This window comes from Macrosteles quadrilineatus, unplaced genomic scaffold, assembly GCF_028750875.1.
Source record: "Macrosteles quadrilineatus isolate MER2022 unplaced genomic scaffold, UCM_ALF_1.0 Scaffold_14__1_contigs__length_3811126, whole genome shotgun sequence".
NCBI lineage: Eukaryota > Metazoa > Arthropoda > Insecta > Hemiptera > Cicadellidae > Macrosteles > Macrosteles quadrilineatus.
Window position 1 is genome coordinate 876,616 of NW_026542607.1, and position 20,011 is coordinate 896,626.

Here is a 20,011-nt window from a genome sequence, read left to right on the forward strand (position 1 = left end):
CAAAAATCAGCAATAACATTGCGTACTACTTTCATGCATGCTCAACCCCCCTCAGCTCCTGGACTATTACTCTATCAGTCCATGACTCACGACTGGGCCAACGATTAACCAAGACTGTCTAGCCATTTGTCACTGTCTTGTCTGGCAAAGTTATCGAGTTCTCTATCACCGAAAGATACTGCACTTGAATTGTCTTCACATCAGTTTGCAGTTACACACAATTTGATAAGTTAGTCTACGTCGATACGTAATTTTTTTACGAATCATAAGTGGGAGGCTCTACTTATACTTACTTATAATGACAACCCATAAGGCCCGTGTTAATTTTTTTTCTAATTTTAAATTCACTTTTTGTTTTTATTTTGAGCCTATTTTAATTTAGGCCTCTAAAGGGATGCACACCTACAGCTAAATATCTTTCTAACACTATGCTTAGATTTTCCCTGCGATGTACACGAGCTGAGAAAAAAGGTTTTACAGAAACATGCTTGCCTGTTAATAAATAGATATGTGTATTTATTCTAGTCTAAGGGATTAGGATTGACTCCGATGCGCAACTGGTTGTGACCCCGACAGAGTACCATTGTCCAATACAGATATACTGCGATTTTGTCTCTTGTCGTAGATCAACCTGACACCTGGGAGTATCCTGCAGTAGACAATAGACTATAGAAATGGGATGGGGATACACGGACGATTAACTGTGACACATAGACCTATAAATAACATTTTGAGTAAAACATTTAAACGAAACTTTGATACATTACCATTAATTTAAAACATAAACTAGGGTGATTTATTTGAGTACCTATATTAATTCTATAAATATTTAGGCGTGAATTTACTTTTGAAAAACTCCCCCCGTCGAAAAGTTGTCATGTTTGAAAAATAACTTTTGAAATGCATAATTTTGCCCGTCCACAAAAGCCTGTGTCCTTTGTATGAAAAGTATTCATAAAAACAAGATGAGAGTTGAGAAACAGTACAAGTTTATTGGCGTTTGTGGGGCACAGAACCCGCGATATCATTGCAATGGTTCTCCGTCAAGCTATAACAACTGAACCACAGACTTGCAAAATTGAAATTTCATGTGCGTACATCACTTTTAATGTGTGAGACCTAGCTGGTCTAGTGGTAGTGCGCGTGTCTACTAAATCCCACCGATCGCCAATAAATTTTATCCAAGTTATTACACCACGACCCCTTCTGCCTAGCCTGAAGTAATGTGTAAAACAATAGGACTAGAATCAAGTAAAATCCTATAATACACTCGTAATAGAATAGCCTAGTGTCCATCAACGTACAGTACACAATTAATTCGAACATTTTCCAATTCATTTTACTAGCATCGAATACAGACCGATTCCTTTTTTCTAGGTGATTTGAGTCAATATTATTTCTCAAAAATGTTTATACTATACAGTAATACAATAGTAGCTTAACCCGTGTTTTGCTAAGAAGTTACAAAAGATCTGTTCTTCTAAGCTAAAAAAATAACATACAGTAGTACCAATGACAGTAGGGTTTTATTTTCGACACTAACAATGAAATCATCATAGATGAAATAAGTTACATGTACAACGTATTAAAAAGCAAACCAATATAACTTAATAATGTTCGAATGTTTTGTCTGGAAAGACCGACTGGCGGAACCCTGGGTCGGTATTGAAAATCGAAATAGACAGAATCCTCCCCAAACCCATATTAAAATTGTTTACAAAAATTATAAAACATACTCGATAGAATTACCAAAACTTAAATATAATTTTTGACTGGATCCTTGGGTTATACATTCAGTATCCAATATTCAATGGTTTGGTTAGATTACCGACACGCAGTACTGTATATCTAACGCCTGCGAATCGCAATCATGTCTTCGCAACACACAGGTGAATTGAGAAAGCGTCAGATAGTTATGAAGGCGTTCCTTTAATTACAAATTTGTTTGTTATTGATAAGTAAATTCAGAGAATTATTCCACAGTACTGATCTCCTCCTAAAACAGAGATGTGGTTGATTTGATGGTTGGAGCGCGAGGTTTCTGTTCCAGAGAAACAAGTTCAAATCCTGCCAATCACCAATGCGAACGTTATGAAGCCTCAACCGGGAAATTAAAAATGTAAGCGAAGAAAATGTTCTCTATTATTGTAAACCTACCACGGAAATCCACACGATAATTTGCTTTATTTATCAAAAATGTGTCACAAGAATGCATATTTATATTTTAAAACTTAAATACGTTTACAATTAATCATGGGTTCAAACTAATAAAACAAAACATTTTAAACGTATAGGTTTCCCACTATCAAACAGTGCGGGTTGGACCACGCCTTAAAACAATAAAGCAATACAACAAGGGGTGAAAATCAATTAGGGACCCATTTAATAATTGTATAAAGGGCGGAGCCATAACGCTAGATGTATGGATCAAACTTTCAGATACTGTAGTAGGCCTACTATGATCGCTCGACCGACTTTTCTTTCAATGGAACAATTTAGCAATCTATTTTATTTTCACATGTAGGCCTAACGTTATTCTTCGGGGCAATTTTACTTTGACAATTTACTTTTCTTGTTATTGTAAACCGAGGTCCAAACTAATAGCATATTCGTATAATAAACATGCTGATTAACAAAAGAAAACAAGGTTTCCTATCATAAAACAGCAGCTATCGTGTTTCCTCTGCACAACAAGATAAATACAGCCAGCGTATTTTTTATCATGATAAAAACTCATTCATACATTCAATGATATTAACTATTTGACAGTATGAGGAAAATTCCCTCATGAAAACCTTTTCGACGTTTTTATTTTTAATTGTATATTCAGTAACACAAAACTAACTGTTGATGAATTCAGCGCGTTTCAACAAATTTTAAGTGTGTATTGTGCGTTTAACTTGCTATTTGTATGGCCGAGTTGTGACTTTAAAACGAACTTGGTCTTAAGGGTTTGAAAATAACAAGGCTAAAGAAAATGCTGATGTCTCAGTAGAGCTGCACTATTAAGAACTGGACAAATAGCTGAATTGCTTTATAACAATATGAACAAGGATATTTGTAGTAAGGGATATTTCATTTTCTGAAGGTGGTAGCACTGTTGTATGCGTGTGTGCGTCCACGACATCCATCACATGGCCATAAAACTCCCCTCTTAGCTGCATAAACACAATTCCCCACCGAGATACGGCTCAGACATTCAACGGCACGTAAACGAACGCGCCCACTAGCAACAACAGTCTACAATACAAATTTGTATTTGTTTAAAGACTTTTTTATCGCTAACCTAGTACTATTTTGTATTTCTTAAACACCTAAAAAAAATTATGGAATTGAAGATTACCTTTATTCTGAAATCTACCCAATATAGTCATTAACTTATTTTAATTTTAGTACAGTTCGTTTTAGGGAGAAATAGAATGTGTAGGCCCTACTACTTTTATATGTTTTTACACTCAATTTAAACTATTTTAACCAAATAACAATCTATATGAAAATATATTGTGAAAAAGTGTGGTCATACGGTCCAAGATGGTTTGTCTTCCAAAATGCAGAGGTGGACTTGTTTCAGCTTTCTTGTACTATGAACGAAATGATAGCGCAAACCTAGGAACGTTGCGTACAGACAAAACTGTCTTCTACTGTCTTAACGATGTCCGAAGTCATCTAACTTCAGATATCAGTGACATTGTATGCTCAGTTATTTTTTTGGCCGCGACATTTGATACCGCGACGCTTTACTCATATTACCAGGGTACCGTCTGTCTACGGGCGGCTACCAGGGCCGGGTAGAGTAGCTAGATGTACTACTACCACCGGTATCACGTAGTAGTATACGGCCCTGCGCGGCTACAGTATGATGCAAACAAATTATAAAGAATAATTACCTAAAGCCGCGTTCACTCCGGGGTTAACGAAGAATCAGTGACAATATAGAATGTTGTCAGTAAAATGTTTAAACATGTTATCGTAAACCTCGGTGGAAAAGTGGTTTTCGACCTTCGATTGTCAACAAAATTTGTTGACTTCAAAAACATGTTAATTTCAAATGTTTCCAATACTCTTTCACATGTTGTCGACTTGTGGAAAACAAAATGCAGGCAGTGAAAACATGTTAAATAAGCTGCAGTAGCCAACAAAAATTGCCGTTATTTTCATTGATGTTAACATTAGTTTTTAACTTCGGCGTGAACATACATTTACATTCATTTCACCGTACTAGAGAAGCTTCCTCATTTACAATGTACAGTTAGAAATGGATCTAACATCATTCCAGCTAGGGTAGTCCAGGGAGGACATTCTACCGGTAGATTAAATTTCAACCAGCCACCGGAACTAGCCTCGACATCCGCTATGAAGCAACACCTACGCCCGATCCCAACACCATAGGGTTCACAGGTAAATAACAGGTTACCCTGTGCATAGTATAGTAACAGTTGACTGTTGGATACTGAAGTAGACATCCCATCTTTATAGACAAACTCTGTAGCAAATTGTTTTTATTGGAAGATAATATGGTTAAATGAGCCACAGAATGAGCTACACTCGAAATTCGTTATTAGTTCATGACAAGTGTACTGAGTTCATGAAAAGGTTTTCATAGATATGCTGCAGCTGAAGATTAGCCAGCATTCACATAAATTAAAAGTACATCAAACTTATTTTCATCGTCGCTGATCGTTACGATTGATTTTAGAGCTTCTACTATTTGTAAACTTTATTATTTGTACGTGACGCTAAGGCGTCTAGATTTTACCAAGGCTAATAAAATATACTTAACTTACTGTAAGTGTTGAAGGGCCTGTACCTTTTACTATCCTACTCCTACTAATATTATAAATGAGAAAGTTTGGATGTTTGTGACAAGCGAACGCGAAAAATACTGGTCGGATTGGGCTGAAATTTGGCATGATGATAGCTCACATTCCCGATTAACATATATAGGCATATTCTTATTTCAAAAATCCTTTCGGGCTCCGCCCCAGGGTCTCTGGAGTTTCCCATGTTAACCTTATGAGAAATAGAATTATTGAATCTTAACAGCTGTTTCAATTAAACAAGTTGGTTCTGTTCTATGATGTTCAATAGCATTAAAGTTACAAGGATTACCAACAGGGTGCAGCACTATTATTTCTTTTACATTTATGACAACAGCTAATTTGCAACCAAAAGGTGAGTGAGCGTAGCGAACGAACTTCAACCTGGAGGCGAGTGAGCGTAGCGAACGAGCTAACCTGAAGGCAAGTGAGCGCAGCGAACGAGCTCCAACCTAAAGGTGAGTGAGCTAGCGAACAAACTTCAACCAGGACGTGATTGAGCCATGCGAACGAGATAATCTTGAAAATTAAGAAGTTAAACGGGGCAAAGCCCGCGGGTTACAGCTAGTAATAAATGAAATATAACTAGACATTTCCCCTGCATTTTTATGTTTTAGCCATCAGCCAAGTCCACTGACAACCAATCACTATTGGTATATTGGATACTGAAGTAGACCCCATCTATATGGAACAGCCGTTTTTTAAGAACATAGTACTGAAGTTGTGTGAGCCAGTCACAGAGTACGCTAGCGTTTATAATTCTATTTTCTACCTTATATTTTGTTGCTGACATAGTTGATGGGTCCTAAAAGTTGGCTATAGCTCAGAATAAGTCGTTCCACCAGTTTGACTTGGTACAAAAGTTCTTGTATTCAACAGAAATCTATATATTAATTTGAAACTGTTTTTCTTTGTGACAGCTAATTTGAGAGAACGGCTGGGCGTAGAAACTTGGTAGAGGTGTCTAAAGAAAGGTCTTGGTCTGTAGATAAGCCATCAAAAGAGAAACGTGGTAAATTCCTTCGGGGCTCTGCCCCAGTGGCCTTTAAATTCCCATCCCATGTTATGCTTATGGAGGAAAAACGGGGTTTTGTCACAGCTAATTTGAGAGAACGGCTGAGTGTAGAAACTTGGTAGGGGTGTCTAAAGAAAGGTATTGGTCTGGAGGTGAGCCCTCAAAAGAGAAACGAGGTAAATTTCCTTGGGGCTCTGCCCCAGAGGCCTTTAAAGTTCACTCAGCAGTTTTGTTTACATTACGACCATATGGATAATTTTACACTACTTTTAATGAACCAGCTGTTAATATTAATAGTATATTTCATTACTAGGACCGAAAGCGGCATTTTCCGACGCGCGCTCAAGTTTCATGTGTGAGGCAAAGCCGAACAAAGGAAAACCAAATTTCACGTGCGAGGCAAAGCCGAGCAGGTGAGAGTTATTTTAGGCTGTGGTTTCCTAGACGCGTATTAGATGCGCAGCGGTTTAGATGCGCTGCGGCTTTTATCCAGGTCCCAAAACGCAGCCGCCGTGAGTGGTTTCCTAGATTGCGTACAATATACACGGTTGGTGCGTAACATAAGTTCACGGGAGAGATAAGTAGTGGCTACTATGATGTTATACGTTGATTTAGATAATGGAATGGATATTTTGGCATTAAAAGCTTCGAATAAGCGTAAGCAGTGAAAGTACATGATTAGGAACTGTATGTGGCCCTCGCGGATGTTTTAACCGCAGTATTAAAGCAAACAGCTTAATTTAAAATGTAAACAATAAATCTTAATTTACCCTCTCCAACTATGCTTATACTGTTATTATATTTACCTATTCGGGATTTACCGAATAGACGAAAATACATTTTACGAGTATAACTGCAATAAGCATTTCATACTTTTTCGCCAACCCCATAAGAAGGACGGGCACTCTGCTAGTAATTAATATAGGCTTTATTACTAAGATGTTCAGGGGTTCTTAATTAATTATGGGGGCTCTTATATTTGGAAGTTTGTGTTGTGCTGACTTGAAAAGAGAATATTTGTCAACATTTGGTATATTTACAAATTACAACAATAAGAAAATATATGAGGACAAATTAATTGTAGGGAACATTTAATAAGGGAATTAAGTATTAAAATTGTGGGGAAATTAACACTACATAACGAATGATATTAAATGTAATACTATAACAATTTTTAATTGTTTGAACAACGTACTTCCATAATATGTACAAGAGACAAATTCAATCAATTTTGCGTCGTTGTTGGAGAATTTTGCCTTCTGGACAACATTTACTTCCGAATCCATTGCACAAGATATGTCTAAAACGCAGCGTAACTCAGATTCGACTGCTCTGAGAGCAGTCGGTCAAAAACGCAGCTATTGGTGCGCGCGTATTAGATGCGCGCGCATTAGATACGCAGCCTTGGAAACCGCTTACACGAAACTCCATAAGACAAGTGTGCTGCGTCTTAGATGCGCACACGCAGCGCATCTATTACGCGTCTAGGAAACCACAGCCTTAACGTACGAGGCGAAGCCGAGGACGGGAATAATGGAGCAAGTGTCGGAAAAAAGCTTTTGGTACGAGTTATGAACGATACTTTTCATCACGACGCAAAAATACACACATTCCGAATAACATATCGCAGTAGGATTAAAATAGTTTTAGACCACTCTTTATCATTGAAAATAACACTTCACAACTTACGTGTATGGTTTCATAATTGTAGATTATTTAGATAAATAATGTATTAATAAATACTTCGTCACGTTAATTAACTTAACATTTTGTGATTTGTACCAGTGTCTAAGCTTTCTGTATTCCTCTTCTTATCCTTCCCGTGATTTATACGGTGAAATATGATAAGTTAAGCTGTTTCCATCAAATCTTCAGTAATGTTAGACATACTTTGAGCAATTCCAAACATGCATTATGTTAAAAACACAGCAAAACAAGCCGTTTCTGTAGATTTAGATTGAGCAACAATAAAAACAGCTGTTTCAAATCATTAAATTAAACCGTAACAAAACACTAGCGCACGTAGTGAATAAATGGAGAACTAATTGAGAGCGAGGGAAAGTAAATTTAGAGCGAGGGAAAATCAGCTGATCGATTTTCCCTCGCCCTAAATTAGAGCTTGGGAAACAGCTACTTTCATTGATGTCAGCTGTTATCGAAAATAGTTACTTTCGTAACGGGGTGATGAAAAATTGTATTCAAAGGTCTACTGAAACTGTCAAAATTAAATGTTTACACATTATTATTTATGATTTAAAATTGATTCTCCACTGCATGGCAAGTTTTTATGGTTTCAACAAAATGATGAATTTATGATACGTTTTAAATGTTTTGTTCAAAAATCTATGCTTTATTGCTCTTAACAAATTTGAAATTTTGAAATCAGTGTGACATATCAGTTTCAAAGGAACATATAATTATTCCTTATCGGGTTAGCTTATACATATTGTAAGGTTCAAGAATATTATTGAATTCAAGAAAGAAGACCAGAAATTCATTCATCGGTTTAAAAGTTTTCGATAATCGGGTTGAAAATTGTGTCATAGATGAGTACATTGAGAATGAGAGCTGTGTTCAAGTTTTGGAATAGACTAACTAGGGAGTATGTTTCATCTATGGTTTTGGTGAAGTACAGTAGGTAAATTAATGTCAATTCAGGTATTTAAAAAAATGTGTACAGGGTTTTTACTTTGATGTACACATCTAGCTAGGTCGAACAACGCCTCTAAACCTCACTACATACAACAAATTCTGAAACACAACAGTGCCATCACATCTCGTCGCATTTGCATAATTTGTTAGGTACCAAGGCTGGACTAGGTTATGGATTTGGTTCTGCAAATGTTCAAAATTTGTGGTCAAATTTCCTACAATTATGGTTCATTCGATCCACGAAATACATGCACAGCTTTATGTAATCGATATTGCCAAGTCAAAACTACCCCATACGTTAATCAATTAGCAAGTAAGTAGGTACAGGATGATTAAATACATGGGTCCATGTGGCAAGAGAAGGAGTTAAAATTGCTTGGATCGAAGTAAGAATGTTACTGCTTTCTGGATAATCAGATATTTTTATCGAATAAAAAAACTGATTTAATATGCTAATAAAATTATGTATGTTTATAACCAAAGATGAAGATTCACTTATAAGTCCGAATACAATCTGAATGATTTTCCTAAAGCAGATGGAATTAGTCGTTAGTAATATCATAGACTAAGCAACACAAGGGGAGTATGTTTTATCTATGGTAATATTGACTCTTTCCGTAGTTCATGATAGACTAATTATATGAACTCCTTATCCCATGTAGTGAAAGTGACTTTGATATGAAACAAACTCATGAACAAACATTTATAAGACTTCTAAAGAACCTTTTGGGCAACCTAAAGCCGATAAAAAGGTACGAAATATTGTGTTAAACGAATTCATCAATCACATTTTTTAGGGAACACAATCGTCATACTCATTATTATGCTTATCCTCCCTCATTTAACTAAGATTTTAATAACTTCACTCTATCTATCGCAGTTAGCTAAATTTACATAAAACATCAAGATTAACCGTCGATTTCGACGGGGTTCCACTAGTTAGTAATTATTTAGACCAGCGCAATCTGTCGGTGGCTCACATCATCTACTACGATATCGATGGGGATGAAATAGCTAGTTGTATCAATAGTTAAAGTACCAATAGTGCATTTCTGGTGTATGCCACACCAACTATTTTTTAGTAAAGCCAAACCGGTTAAGTAAACTTGTTTAACACTAGCATCAACTACATCACGTGAAATATCACTAAGAGGAGATACAATTTTAACATCGACAGTCATAATGTAGTTGATTTTTAGCGAATTTCCCTATAGGGAAGTAGCTATTACCGTAGGTCTCATGGTAAGACCTAAGCCCGGGACCGATTTACTTTTTCATTTTGATGTCCCCAGAGGCCAAAAACACCATTCGTTCAAATTTTTATATATCTATATATATATATGTGTGTGTGTGTGTGTCCATCCGCACGATAACTTGAGTAATTTTTGTCCGATTTTGATAAAATTTGGTTTGAAGGTGTAAGGCAGGATAAACTTGAACGAGTTCGCGAACCAGCATGATCGGACTATGGGAACGGGGGTTTATGGGGGGTTTTATGGGGTAAAAATAGGTTTTTCCCATTTTTGACCGTAAAAACACAAAATTTCACAATTTCTTTTTAAACCATTTTGTAGAGCTTAAAAAAACAAATAATTTAGTATATTGAAGCGTTATTATGCACCTAATTGTTACGGAGAAAATTCAAAAAAATTGTAATTTTAAAATTCCCATGTTATTCTTATGGAGAATAAGTCAGCTGTTGTAGTTTGCTTGTTTATGAACATATTTTGATTGATTTTGGAAAATACTTTTATTTCTTACTAAAATATTTATAAAAAAAATCTTTTTTACCCTCCCTGTTGCAGCAAACCTAAGTACTCGTTAAACTAATTCTATTTAAATAGGAAATAAATGTGCTATTTTTATGAAGGCATTTTAGTGTAAATCCAATCAGGTTAATGGAAATTCGCTTAGTCTGCAGGTTTGCTGCGGCGGGGGTATTTTTATATAAACTTTACTATATTTTATTTTTAGTTGGGGTGACAGTTAACACACTCTGCAAGCGCCCTCTTAATTTTATATGTTACGTTTGAATGAAAAACGACAACAGGAGATGTAGATAGTACACTATTTGTCAAAGGTAACTTTAACGTGTAAGGTTTTCTATTGTACGATTTCAAACTCATGGGTTGTGACTGAACAAAATGTACAGAGTAGGCCTAAATCCGAATGTAAAACTGTGTGTTCTTTTTCAGAGTAGGTGAGAATTTTTTTACAGATATTGAAAGTAATACTATAGCAATAAACTACTAAAATTCCTCTAGAAAAAGTACTTCTAGCCTACGCCTATTTTTCACTTTGTAGATAAATGCTGTGAATTGAACAAATTAACAACATTATTCACTGAATGCATAAAGTATAAGCAGTCAACAATAAAACAGGAGCGATGACTTAATCGGTACACAAAGATGACGTCACGAAGGTGTGTCCGTGACGTCATTGTTATTTCGGGAGAGTGACGCAACACACTACAGGGGGTCTGTGTTTCTAATGGCCCATTAAAACTGGACAGTGATTGGTTATCGACGGTCTAGAAGAGTAGTTTATTAGGTCAAGCTGATATGTAAATTGAATCTCAAATCAAATTCGAAACACGGCTGTGTTCAATACATGCGTTGCAAGGTTAAATAAGTGATGATATTCCTAGGGTAAAAATAGTCAATTGGAGACAAGAACAGCTTTAAATTTCCCACTTCGTTAGTTTAGTCAAATGAGTTTGACGAATAAATAGTTTAAATTACAATATTGGTTTATCGTTATTCGAATTTATATAGCGTGTGTCAATAATAGTATTAACTTGAGTATTTTATTACAATAAATGAACTAATTCATCCATGTGAACATATTTTAGTCATTTGAAGTTAAAACACTTTTTGCATCCACGGAATGAAATCGGATGCAACAAACTACTTTGGATGTGACATAAAATATTATATCACTTCCAGTAAATTATAAAAAAGCTGGCATGTTCGTCAGAAATACTAATTGCAATTTTTAACAATGCCAGATGTTCGTGATGCTATTTCGAAGATGAAAAATGAGAAGTGGACTTCCTCAGGGTGTTGTTTTCGCGCCACTTTTGTTCACGCAACGCGGGTAATGCAAATGGCGTCTCCTGATGACTTGCCCTACGGCGAGAGTTTTTGTTAACATTCCCTCTTAGCTGGGAGATGCTAATATTGTAGTATTGTTATTAGACCAATCCCGAATCTCGGCTGTTGAGTTTTCAGCTCGCCCGGAGGCCATTGAAAGAAAACTGTTGAGTTGTTATTGCGTACGGTACGTTGACTTTTTTTGGAAATGACGTTTTTTTATACAATCCTGTATTTGTACCATTAGAGCAGGGTTAATATTTGAATGGGTCATTTTCATAAAGACCTTTCGCTCAAGTATGCGGTTTGGCCTTACAGGTTTCTTATTTTAAACGTCCGTGTTCCTTGTAGTGCCTTTTAAGACGGTGACACACTATCGAACTTTTCCCCGAACCGAGCAGGGAGAAGGGAGGTCGAAGGGAGCATGTTCGATAGTGTGTCAGGGGTCCGTACACCGATCCAGACGGCGAACCAGACATCAGGCCGAGCAGGGAGACGAGCACTCTGGAGGCGGTTAAATTGGCAAAAGATCAAAGAAAAGATCGCCGATCGGTCTGATGTACGATAGTGTGTCACGGTACATTTTTGCCCCGTACGCCGTCGCGAGCGCCGCACCGAGCGGCCGCCTGGCTGGGCTAACGTTGAGTTATAATTTAATATGGCAACTAGACCCTTTAATTGGTAAAATAAATAAATGTTGGGTAATATGTTGCCGTTATATATTATGATCATTTAAGATACGTAATGTTGTGGTTTGTTTGGTCAAGGTTGAAAATGTAAAAACCGTTAAATCAATTATATCAATAATATTAAAGTGGATTAAGTAATTGGTGTTGTCTTAAATTCTTTCAAAATTAATATAAACATTAATATTATTAAAGACAATTAAAATGATCATTCTGTAACGTTAATTCAATGAATAAAACCAATAAAAATCAATACATATAACTAAGCATCCTTTCTAGAATATTTTATTTTTGCGACAAGTTTTCAAAAAGCGACTTTTAACGCGCTCTCACTCGCGCACACTCTCCATCTCTCTCTAAACTCTCTTTTGCCGCGCTCGGTAGAATTCGTCTGGTCTTGGTCTTGTTCGGAGTGTCACCGCTTAAGTACATTGTGAAAAATGTAGAAACCTTCAAACATTTCTAGTGAAGAATGGGAACGCTGACGAGGTGTTACACATTTCCCCAATACTGTAGTAATGTGTTTGCATCGTTTACCAAACAGCTGATTACAATATAAAACAGCTAATCACGTCCCGCGGAAGTAGACTAGCAGGGTTGAATAACAGCTGTTTTGCATATTTACGGAACCAGCTGACTCGTTGTTACGCAACTGTTGTTCTACTGTACATGTTGCAGTTTATGTATTTATTCAAGGTGTTTGTAAGCAGGAGGTTTAAAAGTTGAATAATTAATTTAAATTTTATAAAAAAAGGAGGTTTAGGAAGGCGCGATTATAAAACTGTAAAAAATCTTCAGAAATAAGAGCACCAAACTAGAGTTTGAAATGCAAAAAAAAAAAACAGAACAATACATTTATATTTTAATTTCAAATATTTATATGTTTTGGGGTAATATACAGGGTGTCTCCAAATTGTCATGACAAATTTAGTAGGCTTGTTCCTTGGACTAAGACTTAAACAAAATGCCTAGATTTATGTCTGTTGGTATGTTTGAGATTTTTTAAATTATTTTATATATGGACCATTACAAACAACCGAGTCATCAGGGTTTACATAACGATGAAGAAAGAACATAATAACATTTTTGTAATGATTCATGATGAACTCGTTAATCGGGGCTATTTTCTTCGGCAATAACCGCGGACCAATTTTACAGCTATCGAAAAACAGCTGATGTCCTCGACTCAGCTGATTCTTTGTCGATTTATGGAGAAAAAGATCTACTTTAAACTTAGTATGTTTTATCTATGCTTAGACCCTCACCGCATGTATTGGAGACAGCCGTGTTGTTGAAGAACTGTAGGACCATGTGACGATAAAGTTTGATCTACACAGTTAACAAAGTAACAGGATTAAATTCACACAAAATATATAAAAACTTAGAATAGATGTATCCGTTTGTGGCGTTAATCATTCCTTCCCTCCAATTTACTCTGTCACGATTGCGCGGGATCGTTACGGAACTTTGGACAGCTGACAGATAGTGACGTAATAGTTGGTTCCCGCGTAAACTAACAGCCCGGTACAGTACTAATGATCGTACTGTATGAGAAAGCCTTGCAACAGATTTGTTGCGATAAGAAACTAATCCCAACCGAAACTATAACGAGGATGAAGGAAATCATACAACAATCTAACAAAGACCAAAAAGCTTGGTTTTATTATTGTTTCAATTTTCTACTGCAATACAACTTTGTTTATTCATTCTTATTTTTCTTGAACAGTAAACAAATATTAACAGGCCAAAAGACGATAAGATTGTTGAAGGAAATGTTATTGGGAGATTCGCTTGTACACTCAGCTTGAGCATAGGGTCACTACAATAATTAATAGGTAGTTACCCTCCATTTGTTTTACTATTGTTAAGTTTTCTTTAAGTGTGTTTTGTTCCTCGGGTTTTCTACTATACATAGTTCTCTGAGTGAATTTTTCAGCTTTGGTTGGATTTGTATACAGCAATCTTGGTCATTTTGTATATATTTTACCACCAGAAAACGGGGTCATATTCTAGATCCAGAAACGTCAAGAAAATAAAAAACTTCAAAAAAGGGAAAAAGTCAAGTTTAACTAATCGTGTTAATAAATGTTCATCGACATAACTTTCAAATAATTAACAATCCCCAAAAGTGGTGCCCGGAAAGATGCTCCCAAAGAAAATTTATTTCTTGAACTCACCAACATGAACTTTTAGGTTCTAACAAATAAAGCAATGTTAATTTTGCTGGTAAAATTATTTGATAAACTATTGTAACATTTTTAAAGGCGTGAATCAAGTTAGTGTAACGTTTGAAATTTTGAGAAATTAAAATTTTTTACAGAATATGGGCAGTATATTTAGGCATATAAAACAATTCTTATCACCAAAAAAATGAATCAGTGTAAGTAATAAATTTATTGCATTCTTATTTAATTTCAGGAGGAGAAGGGAGTTTGTCCGGCCTCACAAATTAAAGTTCTTGGAAAAAAAACCTCATACGCTGGTAACGTTTTTCTAAATTTGTCCCTGAATTCATAAAAAAAGAAATGGACCTATCAAATTTCAAGAAAATTCTTAAAGAGCATACATTTTGCATTATATTCTTTTAAAGTTTTCCACCTCCCAGAAATAGAAATATTTTTTTATTTTATGTATTTAGACACTATTCACTAGACCACCCAACATCAGCGAGTACGTGAGTTATGATGAATAAAAATGTTTGACTTTGACAAGTTTTCATTGCCTCTTATACATTTTGATACACGTAAAATCATCCTGTGTCATTTCAGGATAACTTAATAAAAGTCCTCAATCAACGACTTTGCCACTGATTAAAACATGGTTTGTTACTCATTATTAAATCAATTTTCCATATCATATCTTTTATTAAAAAGCTAAAACCCTGTCATTAATTAAATTTTCAACCAAATATGTTGGACTAATATAATGAACATTTTATTCAAACGTTAATTGTAGACCTTATAAAGTTAATTCATTTTGGTGGCCTTTAGCATTATATAATATTGTAAAGACAATAAGTCTTCTTTTGCATATTTGAAGCAATTAATTATTAGTTAACATAACATCTTAAAAACAATTTTATTTAATTAATAAAACTTAAGTGATAATGAAAAACATTTTTTACCAGATTTACAGGCCTCAAAAGGAAGTTTTACAGAATTCCCAATACTTTCTTTGTGATTACTTTTCCACTTGGAATTGTAAGGCATGTCTTCACTCAGATTAAAATAACGGAAACAATCACGGAGAAGATTATATACAATCAGCCTCCAAATTACCCTTAAAAACCAGTGCTTGTTATTATCAATTAGGATGAACCTTCTTACAGGCCTTAGTTGTATATAGTTGTTTATGATTATTTCTCAGTAAAAAAAATATATTATAATTTAACTACATGTTCTAAAAGCTATAATGTTCCATTAATTTAAAGTACATATAGTCTTACTACTGTAATAATTTGAAGGCAAATTTCATAGAACCTTTCATAGCCCAGTTATTTTTAGTTGAAAAAATATTATAGTTTTGTTAAAACTTTAAAGGTACATATTAAGAAAAATGTAAAGGATTATTGTTGTTATTTCATTTTTTTTATTTTTTTATTTTTTTTTATCATAAGGCTTCTTAATATTCATACCTATTGTATGAATACAATTTGGCCTGTAAAATTAAAGAGTGAATTGGAATGCTAACTGATCATTTTTCTGACTTTGGAATGGACGGTTTTTGCAACTTTTTGAAAATTGAAAATTAACACAAGAGACAAATCTAACCCAGTAAAAACTCTATAAAATCTTGAGTAAAGCACATGAGGCACTAGAACCAAAATGCTAAACTTTTATGATGCTTTTCACCACTACAAACAATTGCTAACCTCAAAACCGACCATCAAAGGTGTGTATATTTCTGCGTAAACATTTCACAGTCTAATAGTAGTAGTAAAGATGTCATTCAACTCTGCCAGGGTATAAATAGTTTAGCACTTCTGCCAAGTTCTCCACAAGAGGCAACACTACAAACGTCTTTGAATTTCTGTACATATTGTGAAGCAGACCCACACAGACTGACGCTAAAATTACTTTAGGCTTGTGCAAAATCACCAGCTGTGAATTGAAAATACACACACAGCTTGCTAACGTTTGTAGTTAATAGGCTTTCTGTTCATCGAAAAAAGGTTTTTGATTCCAATCATTAACTCAATTTCCAGGAGCTTCTTTGAATTAAATTGACAAAAATTACAACGATCAAGAAAAGGTGGGTCCAGCAATTGAACTTTTTATATTTTTTTCAAAATTTGTTTGGACTCACCAAAACCTAAAGATTAATGTGTAGTTTTAATCTTTACTTTAATCATATTTATTGGAAATACTATGTTGGTTTTCATAACTATGTAATTTTTTTATTACTCAACACACGAAAGTACACTTTCTAAACGCAAAGTGAGCTAAGAAAATAGGTAATTCCCACTACTGTATGGCAAAATTACATAACGATAACTTTCTGAGCATTTGTGGTGCACGGAAAGTAACTGTTATGGGATTTTGCTGTGCAGACCGATCAGCTAAATTGCATTATTTGCTGTTGCATTGTTTTGTACCTCGACATAAGCGCGGAAACTCAGCGTTATGAGTTCGGTTTTTTTCTTGATACTAAGTTGAAGAATAAATAAAAATATTCATGTTGTATACAAGTTTTTCGATATCGTAATGAAAAATATTGATCAATGCTCATCTCAAAAGTGCCATTGGGGGCTCGATAGCATTTTCCCACTAATGCACTCTCTCCCCGCAATAAGTGACTTTTGAGACTAGTAATGAAAATTACAATTAATAGTAGCTAGTACTATCAAGGTTTTGTGCATTTTTCACCAGTCTACTTAAGGTACAAATTTTTATTTTTTATTTTACATGAACAGTGCTATGATGATATCTTGCTAGCCTTGTTTATAATCTCAATACTTAGTTTGAGAAAAGACAGCCAGTATTAAAAAAATTTACAGATTACAAATCATCTGTTATCGAATTTGATGTTTACAAAAATGTTTAAAGGGATATAAAATATTGAAAATGTTATATTTTTGTAACACATTACAAATGCTTAAATCAAGATTTACGTAACAGAATTCTACAAGCTGGACAAATTAATGTGAAGATCAGCTGGATTCAAATGTAAACAAACCAGATTTAGGTTATGTAATCAGCTGGTTTGTAGGTGTTGGTTGCACAGAACAGCTGATCCATGTCAAGGATTCTGCTTCAAATCACTATTTTACCATGCAGTTTACCAAAACATCTCTACTCTAAAAAAATCTCTAAAAAAAACTCTAGGTTAATTAACTAACAGCCTACGTTGATTCCCCAAATAATGTTAAATATATATTTTAATCCACACTTTTTTACCTGGAAAAAGTAGTGAGAGAGTGGACGGTACAAAAATTGTGAAAATTATTTGATACAGTAAAGATTTAACATCTCAACGCCGTTCTAAAATCTGAGTGGTGACCACAGATTTAAAAGATTTACTGCATTTAACTATTTGATGATTTTACATAAAAAAGATACCTTTTGATATATTTTTTGAGAGCAGTTCTTTAGACTACTAAAAAGTACCTTTTTTTACTTAACCCTGATTTTAAAGGGGTTTTCAAATTCGTTGTGTGACTTTCTTACTTTTCTCTGCATACTTGATTTAATGAGAGTTTCGCTTTTTTTGGTTAATTAGAATAACATTTGGGATATTTTAATTCCACTTTTGTGTAGGTCTCTGACAGACAATCAAAGTATGATTAATATTTTAAAGACATTAAAATGTTTTCAAATTCAGCTATGACACACAACTGTTGTATTTTACATGTTATTTGGCCCGATTCAGGATCAAATTCGGCTGGACTAATCTTTAAATTAACTCGTTTCTAATCCCTCTACACCTTCAAATTCATCCTTTAGACTTTCCAAGCTGATTTCCAATACTTATTAGTAATACTGCGTTAAAGGTGAGTTTGTTTACTTTATAAACCCCAAAAAACAAATCCCATAGCCTGTGTAACTTAATCAGATTTAGGCTTTTGGGCGGATTATTTTACATTACAATTACAACTGAAAATCCTTTTCTCACAGACAAAACAGATGACATATTTCAGAGGTATTGAATCACAATTACAGCTGTGTTTGTATCAGCTGATAAAACACAAGCCGTTACTTTTGCACATTTGTGTACTGTTGGAGCTACCAGCTGCTTGACTCCTTAAAAAAGCACTCCTTAAAGCTCGACTCCTTAATAGTACAGTAGAACTCCACTCATCCTCTGATAGTCTCACTCCTCGCTTAATACTTAAATACTTTAATACTTTACTTTAATACCTTTAGATGAAATGGCGACCATACAAAGGATATTTTAAGCCAAGTATGAATGGAGATGAGTGTAGGATGATCTTGTAGTCTTGTTAGTGACTAAGGCCGACATATTCCTTAGACACAACTGTTAATTAATAGCCCAAACAGCTAATGGCACCTAAGGGACCTACAGTTTATAATGGAATCCGAACCACATTTTTTTCTTGGTATATACGAATTGGTCTAATTATCAGGACAGTACTGCGGATAGTCGTAGTACTCACTCGTGCGGATGTTAATCCACACCAGGGAGTATCGCATCCACAGTGTATGCCTATAAGTATCCACAATTCGTGACCTCCTAGTAGCCGGATTAAAGGACGACACCCCCGTCCCAGTCTGACAGTACCATCACGTAGGCTATCAGTGACAGTGTTATTGCGGTACTATTGTGACTATTTGCCGTGATCATGTGGAGTTCATGACCATTTCCTGCAACCACGGCAAAAATCTTATCCTTTACCAGCAATTACTGAAAAATAATCATCATCTCCGGCGATCGCAGAAAAATCATTAACATTCAATGCAGTCGTGTAGACATCATCCTTCTGCAATCATGGCAAAATACTACACATTTCCTGGACTTCTGAATACATCATCATTGTCTCTAGCAATCATGGAAACTCTATCATTCTTAGGGGTCTATCTGCGATCACACCAAACTCCAGAATATCTGCTGCTTAAAGGTAACATCTTTGTTTCCCGCGATTGAGTCAAAATACTGTATTGAAATACCATGGTCCTGGTACCGTAGGTGACGGATTTAGCAGGGTTGTACTATACTAGTTGAGACAACCAGAAATCCTAGGCTTTCACTGGAATGCTGACTGGTAGTGTGTTTTTAATATACTTAAGTATTAGTCTGAGTAGTACAAATTTGTCATAGTAACACGTAAAACAACCACAGTGAAACAAATCTTTAAGAATTAAGATTAAAATACAATCCAAACCAATCAATCATAAAACAGTGTAAAGGTTTCAAACTTACTTGAACCAGTAAATGCCAAAGTGTTCTCGGTAGTAAGCCAGGATCTCAGCTGGGGGTTTCAGATAGTCAAGACCCGTTCTTCGGGTGACTATTCCATTAGATAATGGGACAGCCTCAAACCGAGACCAAGTCTTATAATCCATTTTGAAAGATCTGAAATCAAGAACATATTTACTATTTTTACTGAATTTAATTTAAGGTAGCCAAAGTTGATTAAGGACTAAGCCTAAGGACTAATATAATGCTTTGGTTTTGATTGTGGAAATTGTTATAATGTTGACACGCCTACATAACTATTGTCGCTAAAATAAATCTATGGTACTAATAAACCAGGTCCATTAAGATGGAAATAAGATACTTCAATTGATGAAC

General features: G+C 35.1%; 1 protein-coding gene across 1 annotated transcript in view; it reads right to left on the bottom strand.

Annotated features, from left to right (window-relative positions):
* The window catches only part of LOC129005030 (uncharacterized), a 63,870-nt gene that overhangs the window by 41,780 nt on the left and 2,079 nt on the right, over positions 1 to 20,011 (bottom strand). Inside the window, exon 2 of the mRNA XM_054433782.1 lies at positions 19,640 to 19,792. Within this exon, the coding sequence (XP_054289757.1) occupies positions 19,640 to 19,782 (143 nt within the window). The 5' untranslated portion in view covers positions 19,783 to 19,792. The remainder of the gene's footprint in view (positions 1 to 19,639; positions 19,793 to 20,011) is intronic.